General features: G+C 30.5%; 1 protein-coding gene across 3 annotated transcripts in view; it reads right to left on the reverse strand.

The window, feature by feature from the left end:
* Window positions 1-4,376: 4,376 nt before the first annotated feature.
* Window positions 4,377-21,831, reverse strand: part of LOC134694847 (uncharacterized) — a 49,281-nt gene continuing 31,826 nt past the window's right edge. The window contains exons 4-6 of one of the 3 annotated variants that reach the window (XM_063555927.1): window positions 20,753-21,031; window positions 19,133-19,240; window positions 4,377-4,572 (exon numbers count right to left, since the gene is read on the reverse strand). In XM_063555927.1, coding sequence (XP_063411997.1) covers window positions 4,407-4,572; window positions 19,133-19,240; window positions 20,753-21,031 — 553 coding nt within the window. In that variant the 3' untranslated portion in view covers window positions 4,377-4,406. Of the gene's footprint in view, window positions 4,573-8,908; window positions 9,094-15,029; window positions 17,403-19,132; window positions 19,241-20,752; window positions 21,032-21,831 lie in introns of those variants that run through there. The other 2 variants (XM_063555926.1, XM_063555924.1) reach the window with 2 other exon arrangements.

The following is a 21,831-nucleotide window of genomic DNA, read 5'->3' on the forward strand; positions in this document are numbered from 1 at the left end:
CTTTAACTAAAGTACAAACAACCATCCTTCGTATAAATGTCATGAAACATTTTTCATTGAACGATTTAGTTTTGAGATGCTTTCGAAAAGATTTATATGACATTTCACCATGGACACCAGTTTAATGCATTTTATCAATAGAAAAACATTATTCCCCTTTATACACTTCAAATTATTTGTGACTTAATGGTGATCATTACTCTGTTTCGAAATAACAAGTCTGGGTTTATTTAATTGATAGAAATATGGAAAAGAAAAAAATGTTTTTATGGCACCACGTTGGTAAATATCGATGAGAATATCTGAAAAAAAAACCAAATTGACAAGCAAACATCCTTAACCATTGTCTTTCTCATTAATTGAAGAATATCAACGACATTTCTGCCCCTTCCCAAAAGGGTTCATAACCGCTGGGTCTTAGATAAAGATATTATGACGTCCATTATCACTGTCCTAGTATACATATTTTTTAGGGGCCAGGTGAAGGACACCTCCGGGTGCGGGAGTTCTCGCTACATTGAAGACCCATTGATGGATTTTGGCTGTTGTCTGCTCTATGGTCGGGTTGTTGTCGCTTTGACACATTCATCATTTCCTTTCTCAATTTTAGTATGCAGAAATATATCTGAGACCATATTTTTACGGTTTAAAGTCATCTGATTAACACAGCAACTTTAAAACCTATTTACATGGTGTACGGGAGGTATCATAGTTAACACATGTATAAGTGTTAATAACATGAATAAGTCATAGTTACAAAAGATAAATTGCAGAAATATATTAAAAAATGAATGATTATTATAAAATACACTGTTACTAATATCTTAAGCGGTGGAATGTTCTGTACCATATGTTTAACAAAGAGAACGCAAAACTCCCTAAACCTGTTAAAAAATTAGGTACCTATTAGTATATTATCTTATTATCCTGCAACGATTGTTCGGTATGCCTTTACCATACTGTATTCAAATGTCTAGATTCCATACTACTTAAGACATTAGACGAATGAATTGTCTATTGGAGATTATGCTTTTATACATATGGCCTAAAACGTGTCTTAACAATTATACATCCCTGGCTTTTAAACGTTAAGGCTTGATTAATTCTCTTTAAAAGCATAATTTGTTAAAGCGACTTTGGTCGCACTGAATTTACAAGTTGTTTGATTTAGAAAACATTATACTGACTCTAATTCCTCTTTAAGTGATATGTCTCATTGATGAATACACGCATTATGGTCACCTTCGTATTACGAATTTACTGTTCGGTTTGCATTTTTATTTTTTATTATGTATTAATCATTTGACCATAATTGCATATTGTCCATAAATAAACTCGTCATAGATACCAGGAATAAAAACTCTTATATTCCAAATTAAGTGCAAAGGTGAAGAACTTTAAAAACCAGCTTTCTTAAAACATGTAAAATTTAAACCAAATACAACTAAGTTATCTCTCCTTGCGGTGGAAAAGCCTTATTTATTTAAAAAATAACTATACTGTATTCGGTTTACGACTGGCTACGACTTTAAAAACCATAGTTTCGGTTGATGCTACCAATTTACTCAGGAGATCCTCACGTGCACTTGCGTAAGTTTTATATAGCAATATCTATAGTATCTAGTGAAGACAAAATGTGCATACTATCCATGTTGTCTTTAATGAAATGTGTAATTCATTAACGAATTTATTGCCGATCATATGCAATCATTTATAATAAGTTAATGCATCACTTGGCTTCCACGTCCTTGATATATTGAACTGGACTTTTGACTTTCATGATCTTTTTGTCCTCAGTGCTCGTCAGCTTTGTACTTCATTTGGCCTTTTGGCATTTTTTTATTTGAGCGTCAATAATGCAGTGTAATGAGTCTATTGTAGACAAAACGCGCGTCTGGCATATATATATAATGTGAGTATCTATGGTGAGTTTATTGACCTAGTTATTAAAAAAAACAATATTGACCCATCACTCTGGTTTACGTTAAGCTAATGAAATTGAGCTCTAAATTGATTCATTCAAGTTTTTTACGGAACATGTCTTCAAGTGCAGTACGTATACCCTACACATAATTAAAATATATCAACTTTTCAAATTTAAAAAAAGAAAACTTGCTTTCACGTTACACTTTGTGTACAATTTTGTTATACATGGTCTTATTGATACTTAGACTGGGAATCTATTCGTGTCCTGTTCATATTCGTAAAGTGTACTTTAGATCTGCAGGGTGTTTAATTTACCATTTCTTCGGATATGAACCATAGATGTCTTACAATCCGATTAATAAAGTACTCTCACATGTTCACTGTTTATGGACTTAAATAGTAGTATTTTTATACAAAATTTACCACAAAAACGTTATGATAAAGACCAACTGAAATCGCAATACATATGTTTTACTGTATGAATTGGTATGGATGTATACCATTTCTAGATCTCATCTGAATTAAATTTTGATTCAGCGTTTTTCGATATTTGGTCCTCGTATAGTCGTTTTTTCTCGATTGTTCCCTGGGTCCTCAATGCTCTTCAACTTTGTACTTGTTTGATTTCATAAATATTTTGATATAAGCGTCACTGATTAGTCTTGTGTAGACGAAACGCGCGCCTGGCGTACTAAATTATAATCCTGGTACCTTTGATAACGACCCTTTATGTCGTTCCTAAAAAAAAATCTCCTTTTGGAGAGTTCATGCAATTATTCTATACGATTTTTTGATTCCTTAATTAGTTTCTTTTGAATCGATTTTTCATTTGCAGTGTGTGAAGTACAGTAGCCTTAATTTTACTTTCGTGCTTGCCTTTTCCTAAAGAAAAAGATGGTTATTTGTCTTAAGTATTTCATATTTTGTAATTTAAAGAAATTGATATCAATCATGTAAATGGTATATATTCTGTTGTCCTTTTGCTACTTATTCTTTCTCTGGATATATTTCATGCTTTGCTTTGTAAACGGTATGAAAATTTGCTTTTATTTTTTTATAAAATATAGATGTGTTGGTGTGTTTTCGAGCTACATGTATAAAGTATGAAACAGTTATCTTATTTAAGCTCAATTAGATATGATATAGTCTGTTAAATTGAACAAATCATTGATTCATATCATAAATTTTAGAACTATAATATCTGTTAGATACTTTCAGGGCTGGAGCAGATGTTGTCGGGTGGTCGGGGACAAATTAGTTCATTAACATTCCGTTGTAACCTTCACTTTTTTCTTTTTGGAATATCCCAAAAGCGTTCTTTATTGAATTATTTTATATATGGGACAACAAAATTCGTCAACACTTGTTTTAAATAAACTCATCATAGATACCAGGACTAATTTTGTATATACGTCAGACGCGCGTTTCGTCTACAAAAGACTCGTCAGTCACTGATTTTTTTATTTGCTCGAATCCAAAAATATTGAAAAAAAAATAAATAAAGTACGCACGTCTGGCCCAAACACAAAATTCAAATCCTGGTGTCTATGATAAGTTTTTTTGCCTACATTTAACTGTTTTGCCTTATACGTGTTTGGCACTTTTTTTTTTATCTTAGATTGTTTATGCTTTTCAAGGTCATTTATCATTTAATCTTTGAATTATTTTGATTCAAGCGCAACTGGTGAGCCTTTCTAAAACAAACTCGTACCTTGGGTTCCAAATAATATGTTCAATTATTATTGCATAGGCATGATAATATTTGTTGTTGAAATCAATGTGATTCTTAACTAGTTATGTTTGTTTATTTACCGCATTCAAAAAAAATCATAAGGTACAAAGAGAATAACACATAAATCATATACATTATAGATATTTAAACAATATATTTGAAAAAAATCCAATTCAAAATTTGCTATGAACCAATAAATAATAAGAGGCTTATACTAAAATGTATTCGCTATAATCGGTGACTAACATGGTACATGTATTATTTTTTATTTTTATAGTTTATTACTACGTTTTGATTTATGTCAGAGAAAATTTTCAAAAATTGATGTTTTTTTAGCTAAGAAGTACATGATTTCATTTAAGAACGCTATAGTTGGTTCCTGGTACATGAGTTATGAAAAAACAACAGGAATATACACAGAGAAACTCTCTTGTCATCTTCAAATCATGCGTAGAAGAAGAAAAATGTAGGAAAAGGAATCAATCAAAATGTTTAAACTCAATATCATGAAGATCGAATTAACTATGACGAGGGGGTACCATCACAACAGATAATCACAACAAATTGGTACAGGCTTATAACATAGAGCATCATCCATTTTTTGATAACATAATCAAATGAGTGTAAGGAAACTAGCCAACATTTACAGACTATGCCTTCTTTTAAAAATAAATATGCCTGTAAAGTCAGTTTTATCACATTTTCAATTTTTAACATCTTCCTTCCGAATCTAAAACACAAACATTTATCATCCTCTATTTTCACATTTACAACAACCATCAAAATAGAAAAGTTCAATTTCCAGGTCATCAATTTCGTCCGCTAAAGATGGTGGAATCGGCTGTTTGATAACGACAGCGGATTGTAGTGCTTGTTCATGCATACAACGACATCCGGTACAACCACTAGCTTGGCTGAAATGATAAAAAAAGGAAAGTGATATATTTGTCTACACATGCTGATTTTGGTTTATGGTGGATATCATTGATAGATAGTCAATCCAGGGCTGACATTCAGGAATTCAGGAAATGACGTTACAATATCATGTTGTTCGGGTAAAAGGTTAAATCACGCCTTGTATGTGTTTATGTCTAAAAACTAGAATAATTTGTTTGTCTGTATCGTAAGTGCAGTATTCCTTTAGGTAGCACTTAGAAGTTCCAAAATGAAAAGGTTTACTGAGATCCTTATTTGTAAAGTCAAACAAGTACGTGATATTTTGATTAATTAGAATTTTTATATCAAAGTATATTTTAAAGATTTGGTCTTTCCAAAACCATAAACATGTTAGATCTTACAAGAGGTATATAGCTAAAATTTTGAAGTTTTACAACAAATTAAAACAATTGTATAGTTTTTATGAAAGGATACTGGTTAATCGGCAATTTATACATATAAAAAAGAAGATGTGGCATGATTGCCAATAAAATAACTCTTCACAAGAGATCAAATGATACAAAAATTAACAACTATAGGTCACCGTGCGGCCTTCAACTGTGAGCAAATCACATACCGCATAATCAGCTTTTAAAGGCTCCGAAATGACAAATAAAAAAAAAATCAAACGAGAATACTAACGGCATAATCAATGTACAAAAAATGAACGAAACTCATATATGTAAAACATAAACAAATGACAACCACTTAAGTACGGGCTTCTGACTTGGGACATGCATATACATACAAGATGTGGCGGGTTGAAACATGTTAGAGGGATTCAAAACCTCCCCAATCCTGGGACAGCGGTGTAACAGTACAACTTAAGAACGAACTATACAAAACATGTTCCCTTTGATCATACCACTTAATATTTCCCTGTATTAAAACATATTAGACAATGACGTCATGTATCAGAGAAGCAAAGTCGCTTGTTCTCGTCAATCCGCGTCCATTTATCAATAAAATGCACGCGACATTCATACAACCGAACAACTATCTTAACGTTTTGTATTCGTTAAAGTAGTTAATTTCATATTCCCAAAAACAACTAAGTAAACATGTTTACCAAGTTGCTGATGAACAGAATAATGGCATTTAATTTTTTTTTATACTGACTCCATTAGTTAGACGATCAGCTCCCCCAAATGATCCTACAAAACGTGTTAATCTCAGTCTCGCTGGAAGGGAAAGCCTATACGTCTTCACACGTTGCACTAGCCTTTTTGCTCAAATAATTACAACTTTGGTAAGCAGAGATGGGATTGATCTGACGACAATTGTAAAGTCATATTTAAAACATGTGTTTTATATATAGATACGTTTAAAACATCCTTAGTTGTATACACATCTTTGATATTTATACATCATTAAGTTTATAGACGAGCAAATCATTGACTTTCAAAAAGAGTGTTATTATGGACATTCATAGCTACTGCTGTTTATAATACTTTAATCATAAGATAAGATTTACACATGGTTTTATATCAGGTAAAACGTTAAATGACCAAATGCAAAAAAAGGACGTTTGCACCTCCTTTTTTTTAAATTTTTGCCAGATATTCGGATTAATCTTGTTTTATCTATGTAATGCCATTCAAATCTTTGCTCTGTAAACCGTACATTTCTTACTTCAATTTGATTAGATATAGCATGTATAATTTAAAATATTATCTTTGAAAATATAACAAAACCCCTGATTTTTTCCCCGTTTTTGAAAGAAAAAAAAGGTATCAATGTTAAATACCTACAAAAATCTAGAGAGAATTATTTCCCGTCAAATCTTAACACAGATCCTTCATTTTTTCTGCAATTTTAGTCTTATTCATATAATATCAAATAATAGCACTCTTTTGAAGAGCTTGTTATTTTCAAATGTTGTAGCGGAAATTTATAAGATGTGTAAAGGGCATTTTTTTTAAAATATAATACACAACACTTAAATCATAAAAACAATTCAGTTTAATATGTTTTAATATAACGGACAGTAGAAGCAATCGAATGTTATAAGTTAAAGAGAAAGAAACCAGATGATTAGAAAAAAATCGACAAGCCAAAAACGAAGTTCATAAATCTCCAAAGGAAACAAAACTGATTATGGTACACCATGTCAATTAAACTTTGATGAAAAGAGCACGTGTTTGTGTTGAAGACAATATTCGGGTAATTTTAAACTTTGATAAAAAAAAATTAATTCACAGACAGTTTTAAAAAATCATTGGCTATTTACATATTCTTAATGTCAATATTCCAGGTTTATATACGAGAAAATCCTTGACTTTCAAAAAGATCGAAATTATGGACGTTCATTGCAACAAATGTTCGTAAACTTCAAATACTAAAAGACAAAAACGCAGTTTATAGAACTCTGCAGAAAACGTATGATAATCGTGCAACACAAACTTTATCAAATACCGTAAAGAGAACGAGGTATTTTACAAATTCAATGCATTGTGTAACTTACCTTGAAATGTATTAGAATATGCACAACACAATAGAAGTATACAAAATATACTCTTTATAATAACATTCAACACGAGTACTAAGGCAAACTATTTTAAAGACAACATATTAGTCTGCAAACCAATTAAATCATAAATTGTATTATAATAAAAGATAAAATATACCCCACTTGCTGATCAAGTAATGTTAAAAGTTAACACTTCAAACGGAGCATGTTATTGAAAAATCGAAGTTGTTTTCTAAATACCCTATACTTGTTTCGAGGTATTCTTCATTCAGGAAACTTTTGTTCCTCGAACATGTCACTAGCAAATTTTATAAGTGCGCTTATGATCGCTCTTCTTCGTCCGGGAAGCTAAACAAGAACATAAATAATTGCCTTTAGTCGTTTTTGGTAAAATTACAATACGCTGATCTATTGCTTTGACTTCGCTGTATCTATGCCAAATCGTTAGTTTTGTTCATGCGGCCCATAGCACTGATCATTATCCATTTTAATATGTTTTACATATCATTAATTTGGATTATCGCCTTGGCCATCCTTCTAACATTGTGAACCTTGGTATTTTACTTGATGATCAGCTAGCTTTAAAACCATGTTTCATCTACTATTATACTCATGGAATAACCTGTACCAAGTCAGGAATATGATAGTTGTTTTCCATTCGTTTGATGTGGTTTTGCTTTGATTTTGTCAATTGTAAAGGGACTCTCCATTTTGAATTTTTCCTGAAGTTTTGTATTTTTGTTATTTTACTTTTTACTATAATGCACTGATACATTAAACAAAACCTATATGTATCAATCATTTAAGCAAGTCTCAATTCAGTGCATAAACTTATATCAATACGAATGCATCAATAAAAACAATCAACAATCAATGATAAATAATTGCATTCGTTGCTGTCTGCCATATTTAATCACACTAACTCTCGATCTCGATTGCTTGATTGATAACATTTGACATCAAACCAAACAATTTGTATTTATCTTTTATTTATTTGGTGTTGTAAGCATTCATTTATAACATGTGAATGTTTGAAATACATTTTTGTAATTTTCATAATCATATTTAGAAGAATCCTTTTAATTCAAATTAAAAATCAATTCATATATAACCACATATACATAACCGAACACCTGAAATTGCGATTTTTTCATTTTGTCACATTTATTATAAGATTATTTATTTTATATAAGTTTATTAAAAAAAAGATAATAGAGTTCACATGATCAATAAACCATATACATTATGAATAGTTCAACACAAAATTTGAAAAAAGACGACTGTAGCTTTCTCTTTCCAATTTGATATTTCCATCAAAACAATAAGTAATATGCTGCTCAAACCTAACACTTAAATGTACACGCTGCAAGCTGGGACTGCCGTGGTAGTATTTGATTTTCATTGCTAATTACGACGTTTCCAATATAAAATTTGCAGAAATGCATCAATCAGGTCTTATTAAGACGCAAATGTTATCTATGAAGCCAATAGTTAGTTGCTTGAGTTGTTTCAAAATAACATGAGCGTCATCTTAAAATCATATGACGGAGAAACCACTAAATGTTAGACAAAAGTACGAAGGACTTGGATCCTTAGTTTGAAACCCAATTGTTCCTTAACATAAAATAAAGTATGATGAGGTTTTATCATAATTAAATATAATCTCATCAATGAATAAATTGGCAGCGGCCAATTACAAAGAGTTTTTTTTATTTTCTCTGACAACGTGATCAAATGAGTTTGAAAAAGCTAACCAACATTTGCAGGCCTTGTTTAAAAAAATTGTTACGCCTGTCCAATTAAATTTATCGCATTTTTCTTTTTGAAATATTTTGCTTCTTATTGTAAAACACAAAAAAATGATCATCCATTATTAACACATTTACAACAACCACTGAAATAGAACAGTTCAATTTCCAGGTCATCAATTTCATCTGCTAAAGATGGTGGTATTGGCTTTTTGATAACGACTGCGGATGCTAGTGCTTGCTCGTGCATACAGCGACATCCAGTACAACCTACAGCTTGACTGAAATGATAAAAGAAGCAAGTGAAAAGTAAAACCACAAAAATACTCAACTCCGAGTCAAATTCAAAAACTGAAGTTCCCTTATCATATGGCAAAATCGAAACCACAAACAAATCAAACGAATTGACAAGAACTGTTATATTCGGGAAATAGTACAGGCATTATTCTATGTAGGTTGATAACTATCAAAACAAGCAAATATGCAACAAAGAAGCACAAAAAGGCATTTAGGCGACGCACATTAGCAAGAATGAAAAACAAGAAAACCTAAATTTAATAAGGCTGATATCACAATGTTGAAATATATAAATACAGAGCCACGTCATATGTAACAAAGAAACACAAACAAGGCAAATAGACAAAGCATATTAACAAAAATTGATAGACAAGAATACAAAAACTATAACAGAAAAAACGGAATGACAGTATAAGTACATAGCCTCATCAAGTATAAATCACTAAAAACAGACTAAACAGTATAATTAACACATTAATTGATAGGACGACATATGCTTATTTTAGTTAATGGTAGGTTCCATGAATAGATAGTCAACCCACGGCTGACAGTAAGGAAATGACGTTACAGTACAATTTTGATCAGGTAAAAAAGCGTCATTTTATATGAATGTCTTTTATTAATAAAAACGCAAATAACTTGTGTTTGCCTGTAGCGTATGTGTGGTATTTCTATATGAAGCCCTTATAGGTTTATGATTAACAGGTTTATAAATTGAAAAGTTGCACAATAACGTGATATTTTGACTTATAAGAATGTTTGTTTCAAAGTCTATTCTAAAGTTTTGGTCTGTCAAATACTATAAATATACAAGACTTAAGGATGTTCGCTGCTCAGTTTCAAAATAAATAACTTTTCATAAAACTAGTATGTATTGATAGGGAATAGAATGATGAATCCAAAAAGCAAAAAAAGAATAGGGGTCAATGTGCTTGTTTTCGAGGTATTTGCCATTGTAATTTTGGCGGGAAAATTTTCTCTCTTGATTTTTCATAGCTTTATCATTGACCAGTTAATGTTCTCAAATACTATCAAAAAATAAATAAAATTTTATAAGACTTTTACAAATGACTTATAATTATACACGTAAAAGATTTATAAAAAGAAAAATGGGGGTTCATGGGCAAATTTTTTTAAGGCATTCAAATGGTTAAAACCAGAGGATTCCGAAAATATGACCAAAATTCCAAAACATGACAAGCAAACATCCTTAATAGTAGATATATATCTGAAATTTATAATGTTTTACAAAAATAACAATAATTGCATAGTTTCATGCTGGGATGTTGCATCAAAAAAGTATGTATGAAATATGTTGTGATAAACATCGCTGTGAATAACTTAATTTGAACGTTCATATGATATTTAAACACCTAAAAAGCGTAGAAGAGATACATTAAGAGCGTTTGCTGTGATCTCGTGATTTTTTAAACAACCAGTTGGATTTTTAAATACTTAAATGTAAACATAAGTTAACAGATCAAAATTATGCCACCTAGTATGTAATACCTATAGGTTTAATTTACATTATGAATTTTGTCATTTAGGGTGACAAAACATTTAGTTTGATAAAACAAGATATCCAAATAGAAAATCTGCAAGTGTATGCCGACATTCTTATAACAAAAAAGAGCAATACAGAAAAACGACGGGTTAGATATCTATACTACATAATGGATGTAATTGGAAAACAGTGTACATTGAAAGATTATTGTGTGCTTTTGCAAGCTGCAAAGATAACGATACATAAGCCCTTGTACGAGATGCGGAAGATACCATATGATATACAAACTTATACGTCGAACACAAAATTTCAACGCAATAAAACAAAATTCGTCCAAAGCCAAACAAAAGTCTACAAATACAAAATGGCAAACATAATATTTAGAAAAATGATCCCACAAAAACCGGGGTGATCTCAGTTTTTTGGAAGGTAAAACCTGTAGCGCTAGTCTATTCGCGCGAGGAAATACAACTTCGGTGAACAGAACATGTGCTGGTGCTCACGACACGTGTAAGAACATTTTCATTTTTAACACAAATAACCTTTTTTTTTTAAATATTTCTTTTAATCATCCTTGGCTATTCACACTTTTTTATATTTGTACATCTGTAATGTTAATATTTTTGGATTATATTCTTGCAAATCCTTGACTTTTAAAAAGAGTATGATTCTAGACGTTCCTAGAAATGTTTAAAATCTCCAATAGGCAATAAGATAAGATCATAACATTTGTTTATATCAGATAGATACGTTGTATAACCGGATGCGCTAAGGATGATTAGTCAGTTTTAACACAGTTATTTTTTTTCTCAATATATAGATATTTTTAAAACATCCTTGGTTATTGACGCATCTTTTATACTTATGCATCACTAATGCCAAAATTATTCCGGGTTTATCATTGACTCTCAGAAAAGAGCGTAATTACAGACTTTCATAGCAACTGATGTTGAAAAATCTTAAATAGTCAATAAGATAAGATTATTACATTTGTTTATTTCAGATAGAAAAACTGTATCAACATGTGCATGAATGCTGTTTAGATGTATTTCTTAAACTTCATTAAAAAAGGGGGTAGAAAACGATACTACAGGGACATTCAATCTCATCGATCGAAAAACAAACTGACAACGCCTTGGCTACAAAAGAAAAAAAACCCAAACAAATTGTACTACACAAGATACAACATAGAAAACTAAATACCTATAAGCACCACAAACCCTACTAAAAACTAGGGATGATCACATGTGCTCCGGAAGTGTAAGCAGATCCTGCCCCACATGTGGCACCCGTCGTGTTGCTTATGTTGTAACAAACCCGGTTAATCGTCTAATTCGGTAGGACATATTCTTGAAAAGGGATCGGGATTGCAGTTACAACATACAGAACATATCCGATATCATCTGTAAAACGGATATTCCGTAACGATGAACAAAGTCAGGATGGCGTTCGTAAAATTTATGAAGGGATGATTTCAACGTCACCATTTGGAAATCTTGGTTCAATAGTTCATTTGATAGCAACAATCTTTTATAACATTCGGACATTACAGTTTAATATTTGTATATAAAAAATATAGACGCAATCGAATATTATAAGTTAAATTGAAAGAGACTACATCATTAGAATAAATAAAACAAGAGAAACATGCAGTTCATAAATCTCTGCAGGAATAAAACTGATCATCTTCCAATATATAAAAACAAACTTCGGTGAAAAGACACCCTTGTGCTGACGACAATTGTAAGGTCATTTTAAGCGCAACTTGAATTTTTTTATGTATAAATTACTTTTCAAACATCCTTGGCTATTTACACATTATTGATATGTATAAAACTTTAATGTTGACATTCTGGGTTAAGTATACGAGAAAATCATTGAATTTCAAAAAAAGAGCGTAATTATAGATGTTCATACAACTTATGCTTACAAAGCTTTAATGTATAAAAGGAGATAATTGCATTTTTTTATGTTTAGATAAAAACGTTGTATGACAACATGTATTCATTAATATAAGATGTCTAAAATGCGTTTCTAAGAAATATAATAGTCTGCCATGATTTTTTGTATGAATAAAGCAAGGACACATCGACAAATTATTCAAAAACACAAACACGGTTTATGAAACTCTGCAGGAAAATAAAGGATCATTGTGCAACACAAATCATCAAATACCGTGGGGAAAGTGAGATATTTCACTTTTGATATTCATCGTGAAACGTATGTTGAAATATGGAAAATTTGAGTATTTTAGATTAAAACAAAATATTTCATAAAGGTTTCATGTAAGTATATATCAGATCAGTACACTCATATTTTCTACTTCCCATTCTTTTTGGTATATCGGTCCAGGTATCATCCCGAGACCGAAGATTATATGGGTAGAGGGATGATATCCTTCCAGTTATGGAAAATGAAATGATTATATTTATATTTTTATCATATACTTTAGACATATTGTTTGCATTTTAGGCCAAATACAAATGAAAATTTTATTTTGAGACAACCTATGATCATTTTTTATATACTGTAAATCTTTCATACGAAATAGAGACCTCGGTGGCCGAGTTGTCTAAATAGTTACTACAGTACTCTAATTCGCTAGACAGTCAACAATGGGATCGAACCCTGCTAGTGCGGATGCACTAGGCTCGAACTTGAAATAACTAGGATTGTCAATTTTCCTTTTGAAGGTCGTTGGTGTTTTTTTCGGGTACTCCGACTTCCTCTTCCAATGGAAACTGGCCGCCACGTAATGTCATAAAGTCGGGGCTAAAACACGTTCAAAAATCAAAATAAAATCAAAAACAAAACGAAATTTCGAATTAAAAACTTTTTTTTTTTTGGTTTGCAAAGGACAACGTTATATTCCGCAAACTTGTATTCTGTACTGATGTCGGAAACAAAACTTACGAACACTTTGTCAATATTCCAATGTCCTAAATAAAGCGATACACGGCTGTATGATATATCTAGAATAACAGTCAATTTAATTTGACTACTTTAATTGTACAGTTGCAAATTAAAAATCCGATCAACGTCTGCCATGCCTTTGGTTAGTAAATAGCAGATGTAAACAGACGGCGCTGGAAAGTCCGGAAGTATCTCGTGATTTAAATTATCAAGTCAGGATGATGTCTGTAAAATATTAAAGAGACGAACACCTTGTTTGTAGCTCATTTCACTGCATATATCTTTTTTCAATTCAAACAATGGAGATGATAATCTCATGTTAAATAAATCGAGTGAAGTCCTCATCAAAAAAATAAAATTGTGTTAAAAACTCGAAAAACAAGTTGGGGTGTAGTACATTTTTTTTTGAATATTCAACAGTATTCCCTATTTGGCGTCTGCGAAACACGAATTCTTAAATAAAACGGTGAGACAGCTGCATCCTCGTTTAATATATGAATGACAATTCCTGTTATTATAATTACAAATTGTTATGTCAGTCAAAATATAAATAGATTTTTTTTATAAAACGCAGATGGATTTTTGTTCAAAACAAACATCTGGTGGTGTTTTTTTTTGTTGTATTTTTTTCTCAACGTATATTTGTATTACATTTGGCATTCCTTTTCGTCTTTATTTACGTAAATCCTACTAAATATTGATCAATATATTCTGTCTGATCGAGTCTTATTTAGACGGCTATTAAAAACTTAATATTTGTTTCTACACTATGGATGGTTTTTTTTTTTACTTCATTTGAACATCAATGATGAGTCTTATGCTGAAGTTACATCATTCCTGAACCGTAAAATGAAAACCTTCTCTCTTTTTTTATAACTAGGGGTTAGAGATTTGCGCTAATTTGTAGGTCAAGCAAACATTGCCGGATACTAGCCATAATCTACAACTTTCTTAATAGATTTGTATATCTTTCAAAATATTGGTACTCAACAATGAAAAACTATGATGAGAGAAAAAAGTAAAATAACACAAATATCGAGTTCTGATGAATAGTCGGCTGGTGCTTATAGTAATTAAGTAAGCATACAACTTTCAATGTCTATTAAAATTATATTTATTTTAAAAGTATTTGTTATTTTAAATTTAATGTCAAGATTATTCACTCTAAATTGACCGTTTTTACAATCTAAACTAAACAATACATTTTTTAAGTTGCATGCATAAGAATGACAACTTTATAAATATGATAAATTAATGTTTAAATATATTCAAAACGATATATATTCAACAAAAACATATGAATATATACAAAATTTGATGACAGGTTATAGTATATGTTTTTATAAGAATAATATTGTTTTTACTTCCAAAACTTTTCTTCTCCATCTTATTACTGGTGACGTTTGTTTTTGTGTGACACTTGACACTAATATAAAGCTGACTTAGTGACTGGTCCCTCCTCAATTGGTTTTTTTTGCGATTATGTTTAAAAAAAATCAATCGTTCAAGTTGATGAATTTTTATTAAAACTATGTTGGTAATATGTTCAAGGGAAAATTGTAGTTTTAAAGAATTGAATATATTTATTCAACTTTATATCTTCAAAAGCGAAACGATATTCTTTATCAGACTGTAAAATTTTCAAATGTCGTTTGATTGTAACGAACATTTTACAAACAGTGTGTGGAATTGTGTGAAAGTGACACTAGGGAAGATCATATTACATTATGTACTTTCAAAATGAAAGAATTGCATAACCATTATGTTATTAGTTGCATTATTCGGACATGTTGCAATACCTCGTTCATACACAGAAAAGCATACATTTGCCACAGAATGTGATTATAAGAAGGATAAAAGTGTCTGATGAAAACAAAAAAAAACGAAAATACATAACAGATAATACATAACAAATAATACAAACATTGACAACACATTGACAACACATTCATTCACGAATAACAGAGGTCTGCACTGATATCTGATAAAAATGACCTGCTCGCATCGGCTTTTTTATGCTTACTTTCAATTTAGCATGATGCTTGTCATCAACTGATATTCGTTTACATTTCTTCTGCACTGATCACAAGTTGAATTTTTATTTTTATTCCCTATAACTTTTCTTTGAGGGAATGAAAGAGAACTTGGTGGTAGTGGAAACTATAATGGTTACACATGCTACGAATATAGTTCTAAAATATCAAATGCAAAAATTATGTTTTGCAAAGAGACAACAAATTGTTGCAGAATATAACTTTGCATTTAATTACGTTTGATATTTCAGAATAACTTGTGTGCATCACCTCATTTGGTCGGAGGTTACTTTTACTTGTCTTAAAAGTATTCAAATTGCAATTTTTATTTTTTTTATAGATACAAATGAAAACGTTTTTGTCAGTGATACACGTATATTCAAAATATAAATGTAGCTAATTGATTTGCAGGAAAATATACTTCAGAAAAAATATTTGATTGAGAGGGTATTCTTACAAAACAAACATACCAAATATGTTGACTTAAGGAGTTAAAACCTTTTTTCAATCATTTTCAAAATTTATAAACAATTTTTTCAAGAAAGGTCATATTTGCCTTAAAAAAAAAATCTTCTCAATGCTTTTTATCAACTTTTCACTAGCAGACAATACTCTTTTTTCGTGAACAAGGCACATGCCGCAGTTGTGTTTCAATACAATGCGTGTGTGTTTCAGAACAATGCGTGTGTGTTTCAAAACAATGCGTGTGTGTTTCAATATAATGCGTGTAAATATGAATATATCTATATACTGTGGATGTGTACATATAAGCAATATACCGTTTGGTCATAACATAAAGGTTTGATTCCATATTTGTATGTTACATCTTGGTTTTAATTTTAACAAATCATAATTAAAGAATAAAATTTCATTTCTATGGGTTGCAATGGACGTTGATGTCCCTGTTCTATTTGAAATTCTATTTGGATATGGATTCCTGAGTTAATTGTGCGTTTAAAAAACACAGAAATTCCGAGAAACATCTTTTTACAATTGTATTTAAAATAATGTATACTTTGTAATTCAATTCTATAAAACTATGACACAGTGCTGAGAATTGTCGCATTTAAGAAGTGTTTAAGAAAACGTACGTTCAACGTTTCAATTCATTCAAATATAAAATATATTGAGATATATGTGAATGAAATTTATGACCAAAGGTATATATGTGTTGATATTGTATATGCAGTGCAAACTATCTATGCTATATATAAGTGAATAAAAGAGATTTAAGTTTTATTTATATACTTAGATTTCCATAAATAATTTTTTCATGAAATTTAGATTATGTTAAATAAAACGCAAGTCCACATGACTTTTCAAAATGATTGTTTTAAGCATTGTGGTATTTTTTACCACGAAGGATTTTTAATTAAAAAGTAAAACGCACTCACAAACTTATCAAATTGATTTACCAAATAAACTTATTAAGAATGAAGTAGTTTCTCTTTTGGACAGAAATCAAATCCACGACTTCATATTTATACAATGTAGCTTTGAAAATTAATAAATTGTGCTACTTCATTGATAGGTGATATCCATAATTATTTCTTCTATGAAATTTTTGTTGGATGAATACTGTTCAAAATGTTAAATTATTTACACATTGTTTTAAGAACAAGTTGAGTGAAGTCGAACAACCAAAAAACGTTAAAATGGCATCACATCAAATATCCCTTAACCGTAGTTGACGCATTTGCAACAACCATTAAAATAAAATAAGTCAATTTCCAAATCGTCCATTTGATCTGCTAAAGAAGGTGGAATGTGCTGTTTAATAACCACTGCTGAAGCTAAAGCCTGTTCATGCATACATCTGCAACCGGTACACCCAACAGCTTGACTGAAATACAGTAACATAAGATTATTAATAAACAATAAATGAATATTTCCAATATGGAACACCCATCTTGTAAATTGATAGAAAAAAACGATGTTATTTCATTTTTGTAATTTTCAAAAATTTATACATTTAGATTATTCAATTGGAAGAAAAGTTCAAAGTTCAAAGCTTTAAATTGTTTTGTGATTTGAACTTGTTTTTATTTGATTTCTTTTTACATATATGTTTATTCTGATAAATTAGTAAACGAAGTATTACAAGCTGCAGTTATCATGGTTATTGTAAGTTGTCAAATTCTAATTGTTTTTCTTGAAGTCTAAAATATTGATTGACTTAAGTACTTATTTTAACCAAAATTTGTATTGCAAAATATAAGAGTATCACAGTTTGTTCTACATAATGAAATATTCTCTGTGTCATTTTTTCGTGATAAGATATATATTTGATCTATTCATCTGGGGCATTGGGTGGTCGATTGGTCATAGTTGTTCAAATACTGTTCCACTAGCCGGTCAACATTGATGTTAAAGTTCGAGCCTCTCACGTTGCAGGGGCTACGACTCAAACCTAAATTGACTTTGATTTCCAGTTGCCTACCGAAAATTGGTAGGTTTTCTCAAGGCACCTAAAATTCCCTTACCAATTCACACTGACCGCCACCAAATAAATAGCCATTTATGCTTATAGTGGCGTTAAACATCACATTTCAATCATCAATTGTCAGTTTTTTTCACAAATATTGACGATTAATGTGAAGAACAATACAAAGCATCGAGCACTATAAACCATACCAAGCAAAGCGTGAAATAAAAAAAATACAGTCACTAGCGGTTGATATAACAATATGTTCTTGTTTATTTTTATTACACGTGTTATTATTATCATTTTATATTTCATTTTAGATATATAAAAACAAAATTTAAAAAAAAAACTCTGATTTCAATGGACATTGTATTGAAAACAAATAATCACAAACATAAGTCTCGAAAATGACATGTTTTAGACATCATGATTGATCAATTAGAAAATATTACCGACTTTTGGTTAGTTAGATGTACGTCATTTTTATGCTATTTTTCTAAAACAATTTTTTTTTGAAAATAATGATCATTATCTTTATCATGTTTATGATTATTATCATATAATTATAATTATATATATATATTGTCCCAATTTTCTAAATTTCTTCAGAATGAGGAGGGACCGTACAAGTAATCAATGATAGACTACCAAAACAAATTCCAATACTTAACGATTTAGAGAATTTCAAATTCTTCCAATGTCATCGGTGTTAATCCTGAATATGACATTTCAAATTTGAGTTATCTCCCTTCAATCCATAGCTATGACACTATTTTCCCTCTTTTAATGAATATTACGTTTCAGATTTTTAAAGCAACCCAATTTCTGCATTTTATCAGTATATTTTTTCTCGTCATTAATACATGTGATATTTTAGAGTTGAGTTATTTACCTTTAACCCATAGCTTTGATATTATTTGTCTTGTAGTTAACAATGTTTAGATGAATATTTCATATTAGATTGATAAAACAACCCAATTCTGGCATTTTAACATTCCTTTCGTTCTCATTGTTTATATGCATGAATATAAAATATAAAATCTATTCATTCCCCCTTTTATTCATAGCTGAGAAATTACTTTCCTTTGGTTGTCGTCATTTTAATAAATAATTCATAGCACTATTATACAACAACCCGTTGTACCTACCTGCAATTTTCTACTTTGAAAACCTGTCTCATTCCAGGTAGATGGAGTAAATTTCTATTATCACCGTTCACACTGGGTTTTAGATCTGGTGTTTCGAAGAAAACATTTCTGAAATATTGATATTACAATATTGAAACGCGCAAATTAACAAACGGATTAAGACAATAACAATCAAAACCAAGGAGTAAACAAAGACTCATAAAATCAAAGGAAATGTACATCAACAGTTATAAATAATAATTTAAAAAAAAAACACGAACTCCACTAAAAACAGGGATTGAAATCAGGTGCTCCGAAAGGGTAAGCATTTCCTGCACCGTATACGGCACCCATCGTGTGTTTTCCTTTGTACAGTTCGTTAATGATGGAAGGTTATTTTGACTGAGGAAGAATATCAGATTTTGTCATAATGGCCAATCATCTCATGATGGCGACCATAAAATTCTTGAGTGATGACCTTAATTTGATTGATTAATAGCCCTGTCTTAAATGTCACATTGCATTGTATAAATTATTAAGATATGAAACGATATTTCATAGAGTTAATGAAGAAAGAGGAGAACGATACCAAGAAACACAGGGATATCTAAGTTCGTAAAGCACTGTATAGAAAGGTTAAGACTGGCCAACATGAACCCAATACAAAAAGCGCTGGTATAAATCGTCATACATAATGCAGTTATAAAGTTTAATAAATTTCCTTTGCAAATTATTTTATGTACCAAACATGTTAAAAACAGTCACGATTGAAAAACATACAGTAAATATAGGTGGATCATGCGATACTTACCTCATATACAAAACAGATGATGAGTTTTAAGTGTTGATAAAACAAAAGGACATCGGACGACATTAAACTATAAGCTACTGTCATCGAGGGTATTCATAACACATGTGAATCAATTCAATAGAGAAAATGACTAAACCATGAATGTGACAGTTTTTTCAATTCGTTTCGTCAGGGTTTACGAACATCCGCCTTTTCATTTTTTTTTTCATTTTTTTTGTGAATACTTTTAACCTCAGACAATTGCCAAAAGCAACAAAGAGGCAACAGATATGACAGATAGCAGAGACAACCTGAACGCGTGTATTTGCAAAACATAAACAAATAATTAATATCAGTTAGACATGTTAGAAAAGACCAATTCCTTATATTTGAGGGAAGCAAATGTACTATATAAGAGAGCTCATAGATACATGTACTTTTTATTACTTCAAATCACTTTAACCAAAAATTAACCATGGTACAGGATTTCAAACACAAATACACCAATGTTTAATACTCATTGGTCTAAATTTAAAACAAACAAAGGCTCGCAATACAGTCTTGGTACTATTAATTTGTATACACCATCCTGAGTCCATTGCTATCTGTAAGATAGTTGTGTCATTGTCAACCAAACATAATCAACCTTTTATGAAAACTTTGAAGTAAACATTTATTAATAATATGAAAAAAAATAGTTGAAATTTGACTATGTGCATCAATTAGGGTAAAATATAGCATTCCTCACATAATTTTCTAAAAACAGTAAAAGCAAAGGACAGAAAAACAGGTAACTTACATGTAATTAGTCAAATAGTTATTAGAATTCTTTCTTGATAGGCATTACTTACGTTACACAACATGCGTGCATAAAATCATCGTTATTTCCTGAACCTGTTCTGGCTTGTCGTTTAAATCTCATGTTATGAAATGGTCCATATCTACGCCGACAGTCTACATTACAATGGTAATTATAAGGTGCCATACTTTGTGTTGACACTGGTATTTTATTTTTTGACCCATATAAGATCAGTCTTTCATATTCTAATTGTTCTGATGGTGTTCGAAAATATCCTGGAAAATATTTTTGTAAATTGTCTGGTGTAATTGTTGTAAATTTACGGCTTGTTCTGAAATAGAAAACATAACATAGAAATAGAGAGAACATCAGTATGAAAACAAATGAAATTGCAAGAATTTTATACCGAGTCATATGATTCACATGATACATCCATTTATAATAACATAAATGGAACTACTTTTATAAAAAATAAGAAATTAATCTCTGACGATACAATTAAACGTGCGTGACGCCATAGTGCAAACATATTGCTGTATGGCGTCAAATTCTTCTGTTAAATTTCACAGATACTGAATAAACAATACGGTATATATAATACCATGATAGCCATTCACATTTTGTATGAATTTAATTAAAGGTGTCTCAGCGATTGTAACGTAATAGATGGTATAGACTAATGAGCAATTTGGTCATTTCATTGGCATTTTCTCCTTAACAAAATGTTATATAAAGTAAATGAAAACATTAAAAGAACTGTGCCATTGCAACCGTTAAACATATAAGTCCATTTTAGTTGAAAAGTACTCTGCGTATACATGTATGTATCATTATATAAAAATCCTTTATAGCAATATTTGTCATTCGTTACAAGGAAATACCACAGCTCGATTATGCCCTATAAACCTGGTGAACTTTTCTGCAGAAAAACACGAAAAATAGAATTTATTTATGAATTACAGGGTGAAAAATGTACATTTATTAAACACGCATTTCATTATAATTGAATACTTAAAGTTCACATTTCTGTGTCATTTCTTTAAACCCTTGATGCGCGGAAAGAGTGCAGTTTTCAATAGTACAATCTAAAATTAGCCATACATTTAAAAGTATTCAAATTTTGTTCATCAA

The sequence above is a fragment of the Mytilus trossulus genome, chromosome 13 (assembly GCF_036588685.1).
Source record: "Mytilus trossulus isolate FHL-02 chromosome 13, PNRI_Mtr1.1.1.hap1, whole genome shotgun sequence".
In the NCBI taxonomy this organism is placed as follows: domain Eukaryota; kingdom Metazoa; phylum Mollusca; class Bivalvia; order Mytilida; family Mytilidae; genus Mytilus; species Mytilus trossulus.